This window comes from Leucoraja erinacea, chromosome 19 (assembly GCF_028641065.1).
Source record: "Leucoraja erinacea ecotype New England chromosome 19, Leri_hhj_1, whole genome shotgun sequence".
NCBI classification, from domain to species: Eukaryota; Metazoa; Chordata; class Chondrichthyes; order Rajiformes; family Rajidae; genus Leucoraja; species Leucoraja erinaceus.
In genome coordinates this window covers 3,990,041-4,012,178 of record NC_073395.1, presented here as the reverse complement: position 1 = coordinate 4,012,178, position 22,138 = coordinate 3,990,041, and the positions used below count along the sequence as shown (strand labels likewise).

General features: G+C 40.2%; 1 protein-coding gene across 2 annotated transcripts in view; it reads left to right on the top strand.

Annotated features, from left to right (window-relative positions):
* Positions 1–20,033, top strand: part of LOC129706115 (protein kinase C and casein kinase substrate in neurons protein 2-like) — a 60,885-nt gene extending 40,852 nt beyond the window's left edge. The window contains exons 4-12 of one of the 2 annotated variants that reach the window (XM_055650104.1): positions 2,416–2,572; positions 4,399–4,634; positions 6,003–6,158; positions 7,777–7,949; positions 8,642–8,762; positions 10,886–11,013; positions 12,324–12,431; positions 15,346–15,530; positions 17,542–20,033. In XM_055650104.1, the coding sequence (XP_055506079.1) occupies positions 2,416–2,572; positions 4,399–4,634; positions 6,003–6,158; positions 7,777–7,949; positions 8,642–8,762; positions 10,886–11,013; positions 12,324–12,431; positions 15,346–15,530; positions 17,542–17,654 (1,377 nt within the window). In that variant the 3' untranslated portion in view covers positions 17,655–20,033. The remainder of the gene's footprint in view (positions 1–2,415; positions 2,573–4,398; positions 4,635–6,002; positions 6,159–7,776; positions 7,950–8,641; positions 8,763–10,885; positions 11,014–12,323; positions 12,432–15,345; positions 15,531–17,541) is intronic. The other variant, XM_055650105.1, reaches the window with a different exon arrangement.
* The last annotated feature ends 2,105 nt before the right edge of the window (positions 20,034–22,138 follow it).

The window sequence follows — 22,138 nt, the reverse complement described above, 5'->3', positions numbered from 1 at the left end:
AACTCTAGTCTGCTGTCAGGTTGTTTCCAACCCTATCCATATACGATAATTTATTTTTTAAATATGATATTGTTCATGTATTTTGTAGGTTATTTTGTAAGGTAAGTGCTAGTAAGACCAATTTAGTATTTTTAGGTAGGGTCTCCTTGGTGGGCCGAATGGCCTGATTCTGTGTTGTATCTCTCTCATTTGCTCAAAGAAAATAAATTAGTTTTACAGATGGATGATCTTATGCCAGAACCAATGTTTTGACATAATAACCAGTAAAAGATGGTTATCAGAAAATGTTGCAATCAACATAGAATCCTTAATGCTGCAACAAATCTTTGATAGAGGATAAAGTGCTGATCGTTGAATTAATATTGGGCATCGTTGAAAACAGCTTGGGACAAAGAGGAATTGGACCTTTAATCAGCCTTTACTGGACTTTATAACCATATAACAATTACAGCACGGAAACAGGCCATCTCGGCCCTACAAGTCCGTGCCGAACAACTTTTTTTCCCCTTAGTCCCACCTGCCTGCACTCATACCATAACCCTCCATTCCCTTCTCATCCATATGCCTATCCAATTTATTTTTAAATTATACCAATGAACCTGCCTCCACCACTTCCACTGGAAGCTCATTCCACACCGCTACCACTCTCTGAGCTTGTTTATCTTGCACTAAATGTTTTTCATGTTAGAGGTTATGGGGAGAAGGCAGGAGAATTGGGTTTAGAGGGAGAGATAGATCAGCCATGATTGAATGTAGACACAAAATGCTGGAGTAAACCAGCATCTGCAGTTCTTTCCGGCACGGCCATGATTGAATGGCGGAGTAGACTTGATGGGCCGAATGGCCCAATTCTATTCCTATCCCTTTTGATCATGTGTGGTCCTCTTGCTGACTGGAAAGCACACAACAAAAAAGCTTTTCACTGTACCTCGGTGCACGTGACAATAGTAAACTACACTAAACTAGGAATAGTCAAAGGGGGATACAGAATAAGGTCACAGGCTGAATGTCACTTTAATAAGTCATTGATTCTAAGATCATCCAACTATAACCAGAGCTCAGCTCTTTTCGGTCCGACAGGTTTGGTCATTTCGAGCATCGGTTTTCCAGCAACTGGAAAATTCAGTGTTCTGCCTCTGACGTTTCTAGCAAGCTCCTTCCTTGATCACTTCTCTCTGTCATTGCTGTCATTGAGACCAGACAGATCCAAAAGCAGGGCCAAACTTGGACCACTCCACTCTGTCGTAGACCTTCCCATTGTTCTCCCCCTCCTGCTTTCCCCCCCCCCCCCCCCCCCCCCCCCCCCCCCCCCCCCCTGCAACTTAAAACATACTTCTTTTCTGACGGGTCACTGACCCGAAACGTTAACTCTTTATCTCACTGTGCAGGTGCTGAATCTAAAATAAAAACACAGAATTTCCATACTTTTTTAAAATTTTAGTTTGCGAGCACCTGCAGATTATTTGAATTTTCAATTCCAAAGAGACGTTTACCTTGTAATAGACAAAAAATGCTGGAGAAACTCAGCGGGTGAGGCAGCATCTATGGCGCGAAGGAAATAGGCGACGTTTTGGTCGAGACCCTTCTTCTGAAACGCCACCCATTCCTTCTCTCCGGAGGCGCTGCCTGTCCCGCTGAGTTACTCCAACATTTTGTGTCTATCTTCGGTTTAAACCAGCATCTGCAATTCCTTCCTACACAGTGCTAGAGGAACCTAGCGGGTTGGGCAGCATCTCTGGAGTGAATGGGCAAGCCCATTTCTGATTGGGGCCCTTCCTCAGAGTTGAGTCTGAAGAAGGGATCTGACCCGAAACGTCACCTGTCCATTTTCTCCAATGGAAGCTGCCTGACGCACTGTTCCTCCAGCGTCTGCAGTTCCTTGATGACAACTAAAATTTTGTGAAACCAAAATATTGTAGATGCTGGAAACCAGAAGTAAAATGAGTGCAGAGAATATCTAGCGGGTCAGGCAACTATTATGGTGAGAGAAACTGTATTACTTCTGTCCGAGAGTGAAACAGCGCTTTCTCCAAATATAGAGGGGGTGGGGGAAGACTCACACAGTTAGAGGGGGTGGGGGAAGACTCATCAAGGATGGAGGGTTGGGTGTTTATGCGTGCTATTTTCGTGATATTTATTTTAGTTGTTTATCTTTTAATATTTTATCTTGTATGTATCGTTAGCTTTTAGAAATGTTTGAATGGTGCACTGGCTGGCTGACATTTTTAAATTTCGTTGTACATGGTTCATGTTACAATGACAATAAAGAAACTATTCTATTCTATTCTGACCTTCTGAGCAATCCCTCTGATTATTTTAACCTTGAAGTGCTACATTTATTTAACTAGTAGTAATTGGCTCCCAAATATAATTTTTATTTAACAATATTGATGTAATTTTTCCCTTGGTGTGTAGGTTGGGAACTACAAGCGCTCCGTAAAGCGCATTGATGATGGCCACAGACTCTGTAGTGATCTAATGAATTGTGTCCATGAGCGAGCGCGTATAGAGAAGGGTTATGCACAACAGCTTACAGAGTGGGCCAAGAGGTGGAAACAGCTGCTGGAGAAAGGTAAACAGATGTTCTGACCTCTCGTCGTTGCCATCGAGAGGTCTTGAAAAGGCTTTTTGTGAAAATAATCAATAAATCATTTTCATATTTCTTGCATGGAAAGACTTGTTTTTGAAGCTTATTTTTGCTGGTTTATATTGGTGTAAACTATGCTGAATTGTCTGCAACAATGCAGAAGGCCGGAGAATTTAAGGTCACAAGCGTTACAAGGTCACCCGACTTGTACTCGCTAGAATTTAGAAGGGGGATCTTATAGAAACTTACAAAATTCTTTAGGGGTTGGACAGGCTAGATGCAGGAAGATTGTTCCCGATGTTGGGGAAGTCCAGAACAAGGGGTCACAGTTTAAGGATAAGGGGGAAATCATTTAGGACCGAGATGAGGAATACATTTTTCACACAGAGTGGTGAATCTCTGGAATTCTCTGCCACAGAAGGTAGTCGAGGCCAGTTCATTGGTTATATTTAAGAGGGAGTTAGATGTGGCCCTTGTGGCTAAAGGAGATCAGGGGGAACGGAGAGAAGGCAGGTACAGGATACTGAGTTGGATGATCAGCCATGATCATATTGAATGGCGGTGCAGGCTCGAAGGGCCGAATGGCCTACTCCTGCACCTAATTTCTATGTTTGTATGTTAGGAGTAGAATTAGGCCATTGGGCCCATCATGTCTACTCCGCCATTCAAATCATGACTGATCTATCTCCATCCTAGCCCCCATTCTCCTGCCTTTTCCCCATAACGTCTGTCTCCTGTACTAATCAAAAATCTATCTGCCTTAAAAAATATCCACTGACTTGACCTCTACAGTCTTCTGTGGCGATTTGAATCATGCTGATCTATTAACCAGTGTGTAGTTGATGAAAAGAAAAAACTCCCATACGCATCAATCGTATATTAATAACAAAAAATGTCCTGACGTTCAGAAAAAAAAAACCTGTTGTGTATTGCCTTTCTAACCAGGTGATTCAGTGTGGATCACTTTTGTAAACAGTAGCTGCTTCAGGCGGCAATGGGGATGGATGCAATTATGCATCAAGGTGCACAGAACTCTGACTCACTGCAAGTGGTCCTGGTGACTTCAGTTCCTAGTAATACATGGAGGTTGTGTGGCGCTTGGGGAAAAATAGCACTCCGTTCTCTGAAGTCAGCTGCTTGCTTATTCCAACACTTTTTGGCTGTGCTGGCTCCCAGCAAAGCAAGTCAATCAGTCCCATTCTCCCTTCAATTTCCCACTGGCCATGAAAATGTTCCCCTCCCGTGCCCTTTGAATCTTTGCCCACTTACCTACACTAGTGATCACAAATTATCTATGCCAGTGAAAATAAGGACTGCACAGTGGCGCAGCTGGTAGAGCTCCTGCCTCGCAGCACCAGAGACCCGCGTTTGATCCTGACCTTGGGTACTGTCTATGCGGAGCTTGCATGTTCTCCCTGTGACAGCGTGGGTTTCCTCTGGGTGCTCTGGTTTCCTCCCACATTCCAAAGACGTTGGTGTGCAGATCAATTGGCCTCTTGCATATAGATAAAGGATATGGTTATTTCAACCTTATGAATGATTTATGTTACTATAGCCAGTATATATATAAAAAAGATATATCACTCTTTTAAAAGCAGATTGACCCTTTTCCAGATTGCATTTTAATATTTTCTGTTCAAACCCTTTTTTTACTTCCTGAATATTTTAAATAAGGACAATTCAAGTTTCAATGAAAATTGAAGGTAAGGTAAATGTTGATACCTGTTAATATTTTGGGAAATTACTTGGGATAATCAACATAATTTGTACAAGTGTTAGACCAGGTTAATCGGTTGATGCCATCTTCACAGGTCCACAGTACGGGACTTTGGAAAAAGCATGGATATCACTAATGACGGAGGCTGAGAAAGTCAGTGAGCTGCATCTGGAGGTCAAGAGTGCACTGATGAATGAAGATTTTGAAAAAATCAAGAACTGGCAGAAGGAGGCCTACCACAAGCAGATGATGGCAGGCTTCAAAGAAACTAAGGAGACCGATGATGGATTCCGTAAAGCACAGAAGCCATGGGCCAAAAAATTGAAAGAGGTAGGGAGAAACAAGTGATGTGTCAAAAATAAAAACTGATAAATGTTGATAGTGTACAAACCTTTCCAAATGTGTTCTGGACAATACAGTTGAAACTCATTTCCAGATTGAATTCAGTCCCTAACTTAGAAGTTCTTATCAAAGGCTAAAAGTGGAGATAATGTTATTTTACATTGTGCAGAAACAAGCAACTGTAGATGCTGATTTACCAAGGAATGAACACAAAATGCTCAGTGAATCAGGCAGCATCCCTGGAGAACATGGATAGATGATATTTCGGGACCCGACCTTTGAAGGTCACCTAGCTATGTTCTCTGGAGATGCTGCCTGACTCGCTGAGTTACTCCAGAACTTTGTTTAATAACTTTTTTTGTTTAATAACATATTCGGTTATAACGAGAAATTATTTCATCTCCAGATGAAACCTGTTTCTAGGAAAAAATTATTGGAAAATCGATAGGCCATTCTTTTGGGATTCACACGTGACGGTTATAAGATCAATGCAGAGCTGAATTTGCTTTACATCATGACTGCAAGGAAACACCATCATTCTCCCTGCTGCTTTGGTGATTGGTTTTGCCTGCCTTTGGATATGTTTGCCCTTTAACAGTGATGTCAATGGACCTGCGTCCACGCTTAGTTATAATGTGATGGCAGCCTATAAAGTAAAAGTAAACTTAAAAGGAGATATTACCCAAAACAAAAGAAGTATTCAAGCAAGATGAAATAGGAGAGGATGCTTGTGTGAAGTATCAACACCTGGGGGAATCTTATAGAAACTTACAAATTCTTAAGGGGTTGGACAGGCTAGATGCATGAAGATTGTTCCCGATGTTGGGGCAGTCCAGAACAAGGGGTCCACAGTTTAAGGATAAGGGTGAAATCTTTTAGGACTGAGATGAGAAAAATATTTTTCACACAGAGAGTGGTGAATCTGTGGTGAATCTGTGGAATTCTCTGCCACAGAATGTAGTTGAGGCCAGTTCATTGGCTGTATTTAAGAGGGAGTTAGATGTGGCTAAAGGGATCAGTGGGTATGGAGAGAAGGCAGGTACAGGATACTGAGTTGGATGATCAGCCATGATCATATTGAATGGCAGTGCAGGCTCGAAGGGCCGAATGGCCTACTCCTGCACCTGTTTTCTATGTTTCTATCTGTTGGTCTGATGGACTGTTCTTCTGCTTCAAATGCCATGCAATTCTAGTTGTATTTTGTTGTTATAAGTGGATGTATTAAATAATTATTGTGTACTGCCTGTCTTGATTTGGCAAGTGCTACAATTTATTTTGAGAATCTTTGAAAAAGAGGTTTTGAAACAAAAGCTGTGTGATCAGCTGGACAACCTGTATATTATTTCCATTTATTAGGTGGAAGTTGCCAAGAAAGCCTATCATGCAGCTTGTAAAGAGGAGAAATTAGCAATATCCAGGGAATCAAACAACCGGTCAGAATCAAACACTAATCCAGAACAACTGAAGAAACTGCAGGATAAGGTTGAAAAATCTAAACAGGATGTTCAAAAGGTAAAACCATTTTACAACTTGAAGGAAAAATAAAATTCTGATATTCAAGGTTCGGTCAAATGTTTATGAAACCAGGCATTGGCTTGAGTCTCGCAATACCTCTCTGCAGGGTGTACATATTGTATAAACTAGCATTGACAGACTCCCAGTCAAGTCTGCATTCACAAGCTTCAATCTAATCAACTCTGCAAAATCTTCCTAAGTGACTTCTGACTACTGATGGCCAGTTTATAAAGTACATTCATTCATTATTCATCATCGTTGAAAACATTAGCGACACAGTGGTGCTGGTTTCCGACGGGAACAGTTATGGACACACCACCCATCTCTGTCCTCCAGTTCCTGCGGACTTGCGCCGCTGGAAGTATAGGATTTTGGTGTCTGTACTTCATCATCATGCCGTACAATGCTAAGTATGATAGTGATCGCAACTTCTGCTGAAGTGTGGATGGCTGTTGGCTCGCTAGAAGCTCATCCGCGCTTTATAAAGTACATACAAGAAAATAATTGGATTCAAGATTCAAGGGAGTTTATTGTCATGTTTCCCTGATAGGACAATGAAATTCTTGCTTTACTTCAGCACAACAGAACAAAGTAGGCATTGACTACAAAACAGATCAGAAGGGTTTCGGCCCGAAACGTTGCCTATTTCCTTCGCTCCATAGATGCTGCTGCACCCGCTGAGTTTCTCCAGCTTTTTTGTGTAACATTCGATTCTCCAGCATCTGCAGTTCCCTCTTAAAAACTCAGTGTGTCCATATACCATTATATAAATATATACACACATTAATAAATAAACTGATTAAGTGCAAATAACAGATAATGGGCTATTAATGTTCAGAGTTTTGTCCGAGCCAAGTTTAATAGCCCGATGGCTGTGGGGAAGTAGCTATTCCTGAACCTGGACGTTGCAGTCTTCAGGCTCCTGTATCTTCTACCTGAAGGTAGCGGGGAGATGAGTATGTGGCCAGGATGGTGTGGGTCCTTGATGATACTTTTTCACCCAGAGAGTTGTGAATTTATGGAATTCCCTGCCACAGAGGGCAGTGGAGGCCAAGTCACTGGATGGATTTAAGAGAGAGTTAGATAGAGCTCTAAGGGCTAGTGGAGTCAAGGGATATGGGAATAAGGCAGGCACGGGTTATTGATTGGGGATGATCAGCCATGATCACAATGAATGGCGGTGCTGGCTCGAAGGGCCAAATGGCCTCCTCCTGCACCTATTTTCTATGTTTCTATAAATGACTCATTGGTTTCACTGGTTCTGCAGGATGTTGCCACAGTCAACCTGCATTGGACAGTAAATGAAATAATTTACACAAAGTTGGCTCGCATTAGTCTACCTGTTGCAAATACGAATAGCTGTCGCATTGATTGGAACGACTGCCAAAATGCGTTGTAAGATTGAATTATTTAATTTGGATAGTAAAATATACAATTCATTCTTTTACACTAAATTTTAAACGATATATATTTACAATTTTGTTTATTTCAATAGAGGTATGGAAATATCACCAGCTAGTAATTACCTTTAGAGTAATGCTTATATATAAATTGTGCTGGTTAGATTATGAGGCTCAGCTGATGCAACTTTCTCAATCTGTTTCATCTGTTCCAGACAAAGGAAAAGTATGAGAAAAGTCTAGACGAATTAAATAAATGCACTCCGCAATATATGGAAAATATGGAGCAAATGTTTGAGCAATGTCAACATTTTGAAAACAAGCGGCTAGATTTTTTTCAAGAAGTCCTCTTGGAAGTTAAGCAACATCTTGACTTATCTGCCACCAGGTGAGGAATGAAATATTCTGATGACATTTCTTGTATGTTCCCACATCCTTTATAGTTTTTCTGCAGCTGGATTTTCTACATTCCCCTCCAGGCAGGTTCCTGCAATAAAATATAACCAAACAATATGATGTGCACTGTTTCCAAATAAACCAACTTGATAGAGATGTCTAAATTGTGATGGACTAGAACATGCTGATAGCAACAGGCTCTTTAAGCAATGAATGATCAAGCATAAAAGGATAAAGAGAAAATACTTAGGTGTAATGTCATTTAAAATCTAACTAACACTTCAGAAGAGAGATTTTTCTTTCTTTAACTGTATGACTAAAACTGCTTGCTCTTTTAAAAGTGTATTGCAATAATAAGTCTTAATCGCATATTTCTTATAATTTTTAACTCAAGAGATAGGTGTAATACATGTGTTAATTGTAATCAAAGTTGATATTCTCCTGTGGTTTGAATAGCTGCCACATCACGTGCCAATTCTTGAATAAAGTGTAAAAGTAATGACAAGATTGTTGAATGCTTTAGAGATGGTACTGCAAGCTGAACAGGAGCAAGGGGTGAGAGAATAACTCACTAATGTAGTAGTGCATCATGTAAATGTGTGGCTAAAGAGATTTTAATTTCTGATGCTTGATATAAATTCTATAAATGACTATTTCTTTAACATACCTCTTTTGCTTTCAAAGCTATAGCGCAATATATCAAGAGTTGGAGCATGTTATTAAAACGGCAGATCCTCAGGAAGACCTTAAATGGTTCAGATGTACATATGGTCCAGGAATGCCTATGAACTGGCCCCAGTTTGAGGTATGAAGGCTGAGTTAAATCCAATGCCACAATTAGAAATTTGCGTCCTTCAATCCACGTCTTTGTGTTCCTCCAATAATAACTTTGTAATTCAATGCAACAAAAATATTGACATTTTTCCTGCGCTTGAAGTTATTTACAAACGAGGATATAATAATACTGCTTACTCAAAGACTTTCTTAAACAACACGACTTTACCTCTAAACCTGCTGCATCTTATCTGCCGCTGAAACTTTGCCGACTCAGAGTATTATGGTGTTGTTTTAATTATAGCCACTCACCCATAATGATTTTGTTTTCAATTTCTGTCTGTCTTTGGTTTCTCCATTTCCAGTAGTCTGCAGTTTCTTATGTTTCTCCACACTGCGGATACAGTCTGTTCATTATAATCTGTAGACAATTGACACGCCAGAGTGATTGTGTTATTGATCTAGTAACCAGTGGCCTGGAATTTCAATTCTGAGGCACAAGTTCATATCAAATTAGCACGGCTGAGGACCTTAAATTCGAGTAATAAACCAAATCAGATTTTCTTTTAATTTAGTTATCTGGACGACACAATCTCCCACCCTGCCTCTTGCATAGATGCTCTACTCTACTCTTGATTCTCCTTTCTCCGCCGCATCTGCTCCCAAGGTGAGGCTTTCTATACGAAGACAACCTAGATATCCTCATTCTTCAATGTACGTGGTTTTCCACGGCTGTCATAGATGGGTCCCTCACCCACGTCTCTTCTGTGACCCACAGTTCTGCTCTCGCTCCCTCTCCCTCTCCCCCCCCCCCCCCCCCCCCAGATGCAACTAGGACAGAGTTCCCCTGGTCCTCGCCTTTCACCCCACCAGCCTGCGCGTTCAACACGTCATCCTCCAACATTTCCGTCACTTCCAACGTGATCCTACCACTAATCGCATCCTCCCATCCGTTTCCGCCATCCACGGAGACTGCTTCCTCTGCAACTCCTTGTTTCACTCATCCCTCCCCATCTAAATGTGTAATGGCAATTTTATTTTTAATGTCAGTAAATGTATAATTGGATATCTTATGATTGTTAATTTTCAAGAGTTAGACCACCGTCATTAAAACTGAATTTGTTTTAACATGCTATACATTTTTGATATGACGGGGTCTGTAAAGTATGGGATAAGGGGGTCTGATCCGAGATAAACATTTCAATCCGATTTTGAAACGTACAGAGGGTTACATACTCATTTATTTGAGATGATTATTTAACCTTAAAATAAATGTTACACCTAGCTGGCATACATTGTTGGAAATTATAAATGCAATTCAAGAATTATGCAACAACAGATGGTGCTACATTTTGTAACCCTTTCCTCCAATTTTTTTCTGGCTATCGTTTATCAGGATGAGGTTAGTATTACTTCTGCTTAATTTTTTTTTAATGAAAGTGAAAACATTTCTATAATGGCTCAAATAACTCTCTTTAATTTGTCTTCTCTTGACAAGGCAAAGCAGCTTGTAAAAACCTTTCCCCATGTAGGTTCTGATGGCTGAAAGTGCATGCTTCCAATGGGAGCATTCTTGTCAAGGTCTGGTTTCACTGCTGAGTTATAGATAAAACGAGACCAGAACTAAAAAGTGTCCATTTAAAACACATGAACTTGTACCTATGGCTTTCTTTTCTCTTACCATCGCCTGTTACCTGAAATGCCGTCACAATGTTAATAATTAGTTGAGCTGTAAAGTTTGCGTAAATAGCAAATGAACGAAAATATAATTTTGTAGCTGATGAGTGGTTAGTCCTCACCAGAATGCCAGGAGAAGAACTGGTTTCATTCAAGAAATAATAGACATCTCGATCAATCAAGAAATGACACACTTCATGATCTTGATGAATGGTGCAGGTGCAGCTGCCTTGATTTAAATCTCATCTAAAAGATTAAATCCTGTAACTTAATACTCTCCTTTAGTACTCAATTAAAACTTAAAACGATTATGGAGCAAGAATCTACAAATCTTTGCTGAAGAGTTGACAGTGCCACCGTTGAGTCCAGCTGACGCACAACTGCTTTATTCCACTTGTAACTGCTGTAGCAACATTTTAATACAATTTAGCTAAATGGGCCTCAATTTAGTTTTGTTCAAATTCAATCTTATAACAGGAATGGAGTGTGGACCTCAATCGCACACTGAGCAGGAGGGAAAAACCTAAAAAGACTGCCGATGGTGTGATCTTGACAAGTGTCAATCAGACAGGCGAACAGGTACCTCAGCCTGCAAAATCCAGCAGGTAAGAGACAAGTTATTGTATATGACTGTCAGTTTCCTGCAGGAAGAGTATTAACACAATATTCATTGGCAATATCAGAGTAGCTTGATAACTCTATTCCGACTACAAGATACGTTGGTACAGGAGGCCTGAGTGCACTTGTACCTGAGGGGGGATCTTATAGAAACTTACAAAATTCTTAAGGGGTTGGACAGGCTAAATGCAGGAAGATTGTTCCCGATGTTGGGGAAGTCCAGAACAAGGGGGTCACAGTTTAAGGATAAGGGGGAAATCCTTTAGGACCGAGATGAGAAAAACATTTTTCACACAGAGAGTGGTGAATCTGTGGAATTCTCTGCTACAGAAGGTAGTTGAGGCCAGTTCATTGGCTATATTAAAGAGAGAGTTAGATGTGGCCCTTGTGGCTAAAGGGATCAGGGGGTATGGAGAGAAGGCAGGTACAGGATACTGAGTTGGATGGTCAGCCATGATCATATTGAATGGCAGTGCAGGCTCGAAAGGCCGAATGGCCTACTCCTGCACCTAGTTTCTATGAAACCCAGTAAAAGCAAGTACAATAAGTAGGAAGACAAATATATTGTTGGACCGTTGTTACAAAGGGGACCGGGTAAAAATGGTTAAATTAGAAGGGAGGATTGGGCGGTATGGGCCTCTGCTGCTTGGAAGTCACGGTGGCACAGCGGTAGAGTTGCTGCCTTGCAGCGAATGCAGTGCCGATGACCCGGGTTAGATCACGATTATGGGTGATGTCTCTATGGAGTTTGTACGTTTTCCCCATGACCTGCGTGGGTTTTCTCCGAGATCTTTGGTTTCCTCCCACATTCCAAAGACATACATATTTGTAGGTTAATTGGCTTGGTAAAAGTAAAAATTGTCCCTAGTGGGTGTTAATGAGTGAGGATCACTGGTCGGCACGGACCCGGTGGGCTGAAGGGACTGTTTCCGTGCTGTATCTCTAAACTAAAGGTAGAAGACTAAGCGGGAAAGCTACAGTGCCCTCCATAATGTTTGGGACAAAGACCTCTGTACTCCACAATTTCCACATAGTGAAACCAAAATGTATAAAAATGGCCTTTAATAAAATCTGACCATGTGCACTTTAACCACATGTGGAATACAGAGGCAAATAAATAAATGATGGGTCTTTGTCCAAAACATTATGAAGGGCACTGTATTTGTATTTAACAAGTGTGGCTGATTAAGCCGTTGAACGGTGTAACCAACCTTGTTTCTGGCAGCTGATGCAAGAGTACTATTTGAATTTAATTGTGAAACAAGCCTGCTCTTAATGATGTTATTTCAAATGACAGTCTTAGTGTGCGGAGCACTACTAACTCGATACGTTCCAGTTGTAACCCATTTGAGGAGGAGGAGGATGGAAAGTCTGTGGATGACAAGGAGAACACAATACCAAAAAAGTTGGTGAAATATTGTTTTTGATGAACTTCACAGTTACATTCTGCTGCTTAGTGTTTCCTCATTCTTGGATCAACACATTATTTGGACTGATTAATACATGGATTTGTGCAGTGTGGTTGTGTACTTCAATGAACTACAAATATATTGTTTCTTCCTCTCCTTTAAACAGTTTTACTTGCAGCATTATCTTTATACTTGCCTCTTCAAATGGCGTTCTACCTTTGTCACCTTAATGTTGCCTATTTGGATATTTGCTTCTCCTATTTCTGTGTAATCTGTGACGTTCGTGAACTCAAACATTTACGTGTGTTTGCATTAAGTTGCAGTGCCCTCCATAATGTTTTGGACAAATACCTACCATTTAATTATTTGCCTCTGTACTCCACAATTTGAGATTTGTAATTGGAAAAAAATCGCATGTGGTTAAAGTGCACATTGTCAGATTTTAATCATTTCTTTACATTCTATATCAATTTTTATACATTTCAGTTTCACCATGTAGAAATTACACATAGTTCGCTCATTTCAGGGCACCATAATGTTTGGGACACAGCAATGTTATGCAATGACTGCTTGAAGTCTGTGATTCATGGACATCACCAGCTGCTGGGTGTCTTCCTTGGTGTTGCCAAGAATATAAAGAAGGATAGTAAAAGCTTCTATAGGTGTGTTAAGAGAAAAAGATTACTAAAGACAAATGTGGGGTCTTGTAGGCAGAAACTGGTGAAATTATTATGGGGAACAAGGAAATGGCAGAAGAGTTGAACAGGTACTTTGTTTGCGTCTTACTTAGTGAAGCCAGAACCAATCTCCCAGATGTATAGAGGACAAAGGATCTAGGGGGTCATAGGAACTGAAAGTAATTTGCATTAGGTGAATAGTATTGGGTAGACTGATGGGACTGAAGGCTGATAAATCCTCAGGGCCTGGTGGTCTGCATCCCAGGGTACTCAAGGAGGTGGCTCTAGAAATCGTGGACGCATTGGTGATCATTTTCCAATGTTCTACAGATTCAGGATCAGTTCCTGTGGATTGTCAGGTAGGTAATGTTATCCCACTTTGAAAGGAAGGAGCGAGAATGAAAACGGGGAATTACAGACCAGTTAGCCTGACATCGGATGTGGGAAGATGCTGGGGTCAATTATTAAAGAAGCAATAACGGCTCATTTGGATAGCAGTAAGAGGATTAGTCTAAGTCAGCATGGATTTATGAAGGGGAAATCCTGCTTGACTAATCTTCTGGAATTTTTTGAGGATGTGACAAGTAAAATGTATGGAGAGCCAGTGGATGTAGTGTATCTGGACTTTCAGAAAGCCTTTGATAAGGTCCCACACAGGAGATTAGTGGGCAAAATTAGAGCACATGGTATTGGGGCTAGGGTATTGACATAGAGAATTGGTTGGCAGACAGGAAACAAAGTTGGAATAAACGGGTCCCTATCAGAATGGCAGGCAGTGGAGAGTGGAGTGCTGCCGCAAGACTCGGTGCTGGGACCGCAGCTACTTACAATATACATTAATGATTTAGATGATGGGGTTCAAAGTAACGCTGGCAAATTTGCAGGTGACACAAAGCAGGGTGGCTGCGTGAACTGCGAAGAGGATGCTAGGAGGTTGTAGGGTGACATGGCAGGTGCAGTATAATGTAGATAAATGTGAGGTTGTCCACTTTGGCGGCAAGAACAAGCAGGCAGATTATTATCTCAATGGTGTCAGATTAGGGAAAAGGGAAATGCAACAAGGCCTGGGGCACCAGTCACTGAAAGTAAACATGCAGGTACAGCAGGCAGTGAAGAAAGCTAATGGCATGTTGGCCTTCATAACAAGAGGATTTGAGTAAATGAGTAAGATCCTTCTGCAGTTGTACAGAACCCCTGGTGAGACCACATCTGGAGAATTGTGTGCAGTTTTGGTCTCCTAATTTGAGGAAGGACATCCTTGCTATTGAGGCAGTGCAGCGTAGGTTCACGAGGTTAATCCCTGGGATGACGGGACTGTCATATGAGGAAAGAGTGGGCTTGTCTTCACGTGAATTTAGAAGGATGAGGGGATATCTTATAGAAACGGTAGGAACTCATCACCCAAGTTGGAAACATTATTAATGTGATTGTAATCCTTATCTTTATTCTTGTTTTCCATACCCTTTTCGGCAGAGGCTTTTTCTATTTTTTGTAGCTGGACATTGAATGTGAATAAGCTGTTTAGTTTCTGTTCATAATAATAAAACCTCACCCTGTCTCCAGTCGATACCCACATTGGCACAGTTCCATCAGCAGCTCACAGGATTATAAATGCAGCACAATCTTCACGTGTTCAGGGCATGCACATTGCTCCCACTCCACCAGTTTAAATCACGATCAAGCAGAAGTTTGTTGAACAAAATCCACCTTTATTCTTTCTCTCTGTATAGCTCAGTTGATTTAATTTTTTAATTAATTTTGAACTACAATGGGGAAAAATGGGTTTAGTAGTATAATTGAACATGGGGAAATTATCTCTCTGCTTTTGATCAGTAAATAGATCAACCATTATCATGATAAATGCAATACATCTGTGCTGTCCTTATTGAATAATCAAAATATTCTATCGTATTTTATAAGCATTTCATTTTCCTTTTCTAATGTTGATCCTGAGCAAGTCGTGTGGAAGATCAGACCTTGGACCCTCCCGATGTTCACCACTTTCATTGCCAAGTTCACCTCGTACCAAAACCAGTCTGCTTTTCTCATGACAAGGGTTAGAAATCGAGTAATGATCCTGGACTCTTTCACTGCCAGATACATTGCTCGTCTTCTGACAACATGTTGAGCTTGATTTGTATATGAATGAACAGTTTGCCTTAATACGGAGTCGGTCTGTGATGTTTAATAGTCCTTGCAACTTGTGGTAACTCTCCATTTTCTTTTCTGACAGTGATGAAAAGAACCCAAATTACACCACGGAGTGGTCAGATGATGAAAGCAATAATCCATTCAACAGCAATGAAGCAAATGGTGATAATCCGTTTGAAGAGAATCATTCAGCAGTGTTGGAAGTGAAAGTGCGTGCATTGTACGACTATGAGGGGCAGGAACACGACGAGCTGAGTTTCAAAGCAGGTGATTGTCTCCACACTTCTAAATTAAATCAGGATTTTATTTCTAAAACTTAAAATTGATGGATGGTAATTATTAGAGTAGGCTGTAGTTTTCATGTTGTTTGTGGGGAGGGAGAAACAGCCCGGGAAGAGAGACTGCAAAAGTAGTTGCTTACTTGTGAGCATTACTTGTGATATTTGGTTAGAACCAGAGGCCTTCCAGGTGATTCACCAGCTAGCTTCCAGCATCTGTTTTTAACCAGAATGCTGCCTGGATCAGAAGGTTGCAGCTACAGGGAGACGTTGGATAGACTAGGACTGCCTTCCCTGGAACATTGGAGGATGAGGAGAGAATTGATAGAAATATATACAATTATATCAGGCGTAAATAGGGTAGGCAGAACTGTTTTCCCATGATCCAACAGTAGAGGGCGTAGCCATAAGGTGAGAAGGGGAAAGTATCATGGACTTGTGCAGGGAACATTTTTTTTTTAATACAAGAGGTGGGGGCCTAGAACGCATTGCCTGGTGCGGTTGTGGAGGGAGATGTGGCAGTGTCTATTAAGAGGCTTTTAGATGGATATGCAGGGAATAGAGGGATATGGTAGTTGTGTAGGTAGTTGAGATCAGTTTAACTTGCCATTTGTTCGACATAAACATTGTGGACCAAAGGGCTGATCCTGTGCCACATTGTTCTATATGTTTCCACCAAGGGGAGGTTGTTGCCAATACAGATACTAAACAGGTTCTTCTTCCTATCGAGTCCACACACAAGATTAGAAGTTGTTCAGCCTGAGCTGAACACACATCTCAGCATCTGCATACAATGGTGTCTGTTAGCGCTTCCTAGCAACTTGAATTTCACTACCCCAATTGGTGTATGTGACAATAAATGAACCTTTGTGCGTGGTGGTGGAAAGATGTGAAAACTGGGCCATGACGTGAATGCTCTTTCCTTGACCCCACTAAATAGGTGAAGAAATAGGAAATAATTCCAGTAAAATTACTTTTTTAAGGTTGAAGGAAATATGCCTTGTGTTCCCTGAGGTTGATAATATGGAAACACTGTTATTGATATTCAATAATGACATGACTGAGGGGAAAGTCAATGCAATAAATTGTTGATTGCGTGAATCTTGTATATGGAGGAAAATTGTAATAGATTTTGAGGATAAAAACCAATAGAATTTCATTTTTAATATTTAATTTAATATTTACAAATTGGCATGGGAAAACAACTGAAGATGTTCAAGAATTTGTTCTATATTATATTATAATATAGAACAAATATAATATATTCTATATTATATTTGTTCTATATTATGTTCAAGAATTTGTGCTACATTATTTGTGACTAATTACTCAATTTTAGCATTGAGATTACTTTATGGTGTAAGTATGAACTCTGCAAGAGAAACCAGAGTAAGGCAAGGCAAGTTTATTTGTATAGCACCTTTCAACAAGGTAATTCAAAGTGTTTTACATAAAACATTAAAAGCATTGGAAAGAAACACATAAAATGACATTTAGATGTAAAACGATTATTAGATTATTCAGATAAAATAATTACAAAATTAAAAGCAATCAAATAAAATATTTAAAATAGAATAAAACCAGGAATAGTGTTTTTCACACAGAGTGGTGAATCTCTGGAACTCTCTGCCACAGAGGGTAGTTGAGGCCAGTTCATTGGATATATTTAAGAGGGAGTTAGATGTGGCCCTGGTGGCTAAGGGGATCAGGGGGTATGGAGAGAAGGCAGGTACGGGATACTGAGTTGGATGATCAGCCATGATCATATTGAATGGCGGTGCAGGCTCGAAGGGCCGAATGGCCTACTCCTGCACCTAATTTCTATGTTTCTAATAGAAGTTACAGTGCAGTATAGGTAATTAATAAATTGTATTGTTTACTGAAAGGCAGCGGCAAACAGAAAAGTCTTCAGTCTAGTGTAGTGCTGGGAAATGTATCTTTCCTTCCACCGTGAGCTGTGCATTGTATTATCGTGGCTCTCAATGGTCTTTACGCCACAGGTGATGAACTGACGAAGGTGGAAGATGAAGATGAACAGGGTTGGTGCAAGGGACGACTAGAGGGTGGTCAAGTTGGCCTGTACCCTGCCAATTACGTCGAAGTCGTCCAGTGATGCAGAACATTCCACCACAGATGCCACGATCCTTTCACATCTAAAAACACAGTTACATCAACTTTAAATAAAATATATAGTGGAGTAGAGAATGTACAAATTCATTATATTAAGCATTATTGCTTTGGAAACTGCTTGGCTTTGAGAAGAAATCAAGTTTTTATCAGTGAACAAATGCGCATTTTAGCAAGCTCTTGTCTCATCTTCCGAAGTACAACTGAAGCTTCATGGTAACTGTGACATTGGTTTTAAATGTTAACTCTTAGTCTATGACAATTTTAGTTTTCAAAGACACTGATTGTAAAAAAAAAATGATTTTAATGACTTGCCTTGTTTGACTGCTGAATATGAATTTTAAATGTCCGTCTTTGCTTCATTGCATCCTTAAGTAATTCCCCTCAACTTTCAGTCTTTTGTTTCTGTTTTCTACTTTATTTTTAAAATTAAGGCTTCCACTATTTTCTTCTTGGTTATCTGATTATTTAATTTAGTTGTAGTTCCTCCTTTGTAGAAAGTACACTTATATGCACGAGGTACAGTTGATAAAGTGACCTTAAGCTCCATTTTAATGTCCTCCCAATAGCGTAGAAATATTTAATCATTTATACTTCTGTGCAAAACCATGTACTTTAGTGTGCTTCCTGCACCATGTATTTTAGCACGTCAGTGAAACACTGGGATGTGTTTTAATTAAGTACTACTGCACTTGTGGCCTGTTACTTCATGGGTGATGTATCATAATTGATATGGATTAATAGAAAATATATTGTTAAACTTAAAGCAGTCCGCATTGTGAAAATTGTGGGTTGCAATGTGGACTCGAGGCAGGGCTCCATGACTTTTTGTATGATATAATGTTCATTTGCTCCTAACCAAAGGATTTGGAAGAGGAGCAGCCTGTTTAATGGTGGATGTAGAGAATGTGTGCGATGCTTCATTTATTTTCACTGTTACTACACTGTTCCGCAGATCTCTCAGATAATTGGGGAGTTTTGAAAATCTGCGTTAAGGTGCAGGCCTTGGAATTCTCCTCTAAAGCAAAGACTGCAGGATCCTTGTAATAGTAAAAGTTCAACATGAACAAATAAGTGGGAATTATGATGAATGTTTTTGAAATTTTGTTCTGTGAATCCTTCCAACTAGTCTTCACTGCTAGAATTAAACTAGAAATTGTATGTAATAATAACAAATGTAGACTTATGATTTTTGAATGTGATTCTGGGCAATCCCAAAGGAATATTAAAGCTCTACTATTGTAGGTAAGTAGCTGTATTGGGATAGTTCATCAAACTAAATAGTTTGTAGTTTAAAAATTGAGTTTCCTTAGTATGCATTTGACTGATGAAATGAAATGAATGCCTTGTAATTTAATGACCAAGTGTGCCTTAGAAAACTTTTCTCACAAAGTTTTCTGTCAAATCTTTTGTCAGTGGGTTTATTTAGTATCGTTATACACTGGTTCGAGGGTGATACTTTTGAAATTAAACCAGTCTTCAATATTTTGAATTTCCGACGTGAGATTACTTTTACAAAACTCATTATTTTGATAACTTGTGTAGGTTTTGACTTGCTAAAGTTTAGTATCACTTCCTGATGTTCATAGTATTGGCAAATCACTATTTAAGTTTGTAAACGGACCATTAATTACATGAAAATCTTGTGAAGGAAACTATTTTTAAGCTTTGATACTTCAGCAGGTCTATTTAAAGAAATCTATAGCAGGGACATACTCTGCACAGGACTACTCTGGAAAACAGCGAAGACACGGAGATGATGATAGAGCCATCTGATCATATGAACACATGGACTATGAGTAGGTCCAGCCCACATGGCCCATCTGATAGCAATCTCAGCTCTGAAATTAAGACACCCCATGGTACCTTTTTGATTATCAAGGATCTGTCCACTTCTGCCTTAAAAATGACCAAAGCCTCTGTTCTACCACCCTCAAAGAGTTGCCACAATGAGGGGGAAAAAAACCTCAATCTTAGACCTGCAAGCCTTTATGTTTATGCAGTGCCATCCCCAAGTATACTCTGGTCATGATCAATAGTGAAAAAAAACTTGCCAGAGAACAGGTTAAACTCTGACCACCTAGTTCTACGTTTCCCCACAGGGGAAAATATCCTCTCTGCATCGATCCATTGGGGACATCTCAGGTTCTTGTAACGTCTTTCTGGAAGAAAATGCTATTTAAGATAATTGTAGTCTTTCTTTCCTGCCAGATGTTAGCGTATTGGGTAGCGTAATTAATTAAACATGTAGCTCTGTATGTTAGAGTTCTGATTTTTTCCATGCTGTTAAAACAATGGACAAAGCACATTACAAACTTTCAATTGCTCTACTTTGTATTAAACAGACAATTTACAAAAGACAAAAGTGTACCTGGACTGCATTTACATTCTTACAAGTCCCACAACAGATGCATAAGTTGGTAAAATCTGTCATTGAATTTGATTTCTTAATCGCTTTGTGTTGCTGCTAATCTAAACAGTGGAATTTATTGATATTCATTGCAGAGCCTTCCTTGTATATATTGACAGAAAAGTCAATTATACAGAGACTTTAATCTTGCATCTATTAGTTTAAAGACACCAAACATGTTCTCTCTTGTCGGGCGAATGGGTATTACATTGATTTCATAGAAACATAGAAAATAGGTGCAGGAGTAGGCCATTCGGCCCTTCGAGCCTGCACCGCCATTCAATATGATCATGGCTGATCATCCAACTCGGTATCCTGTACCTGCCTTCTCTCCATACCCCCTGATCCCTTTAGCCACAAGGGCCACTTCTAACTCCCTCTTAAATATAGCAAATGAACTGGCCTCAACTACCTTCTGTGGCAGAGAATTCCAGAGATTCACCACTCTCTGTGTGAAAAATGTTTTCCTCATCTCAGTCCTAAAAGATTTCCCCCTTATCCTTAAACTGTGACCCCCTTGTTCTGGACTTCCCCAACATCAGGAACAACCTTCCTGCATCTAGCCTGTCCAACCCCTTAAGAATTTTGTAAGTTTCTATAAGATCTCCCCTCAATCTTCTAAATTCTAGCGAGTACAAGCCGAGTCTATCCAGCCTTTCTTCATATGAAAGTCCTGACATCCCAGGAATCAGCCTGGTGAACCTTCTCTGTACTCCCTCTATGGCAAGAATGTCTTTCCTCAGATTAGGAGACCAAAACTGTACGCAATACTCCAGGTGTGGTCTCACCAAGACCCTGTTTCAAAAGCTGTTGAGAGTAGTGGTGGTGATAGTAATGATATGAATTCAGTCTTTTACAGTGAATGTTATATTTAAGGTCCAAACTTTGCCCAGGATACATCGGTACCATGGAAACAGTAATACAAGTTTTCTAATTGGTTCAGCCACAAACATGTATACAACTAGAAGCAACAGTTTGGACTTAAATGTGAATCGGCTTTATGGATTCCTTTTAAAGGATACACATTTCTAATCCGGTGCAAGAAGTATCCACACTTTCCTCAGTTCTTCATTCATAACACTTCAACCCAAAGCCCTTCTGATGGCCCCCTCAACTTCAGTGAAATTCAGTGGCCCCATTCAACCCGAGGCAACCTGTGGAATTAGCAGCTCAGGTAGCACCTGTGGTGTACAGAGCCCCAGTAACATTATAGCTACACTTCACATCATGTTAACAAATTATTGATCCACGGTGACTCTTATCTCCTAGTCGACATTTAACAAATGCTTTCCTCCTGTGTAAAAAGGAGCTGCAGATGCTGGTTTAAACCGAAGATAGACACAAAACTCAGCGGAGGTACACAAAAATGCTGGGGAAACTCAGCGGGTGCAGCAGCATCTATGGAACGTTCTGAGTTTCTCCAGCATTTTTGTGTACCTTCGATTTTCCAGCATCTGCAGTTCCTTCTTAAACACAAAACTCATCGGGACAGGCAGCATCTCTCCATTCCTTTTCTCCAGAGATGTTGCCTGTCCCGCTGAGTTACTCCAGTTTTTTCTGTCAATACTTTCCTCCTACTTGATGCCATTAAACATATTCCCATATTGCTGATGTTATAAACTCAAAGTTGGTAACCATGTTCCTTTCCCCTTGCCTGAAGTGCCAGGCTGCCATGTTTCCCCAATACTACTACCACCACATGGTGTCGCTGGTGAGCTGCTTGCACTAGATTTGCATTGCCATTAGTGAAGTGCCTGGCCAGTATTTTACTGGAACTGTCACAGTGTCTCAGAATCTAATTGATCATGGAACTCCAGGAGTTTGTTAACAAGTTGGCCCCAAATTTTAGCTTTGTCTTTTAGCTTCTTCAGAAACCATCGTAATACCCATTTACCCAATCTTTCTGCTGGACACTGCCTCCTTTTGCTTGTCATATTTATAATTACAGTTTAGTTTAGAGATGATTTTTTTAAGTTAATTTTACTATAATTTAGTTTAGTTTAGAGATAAAGCACGTAAACAGGCCCTTCGGCCCACTGACCCAGCGATCCCCGCACACT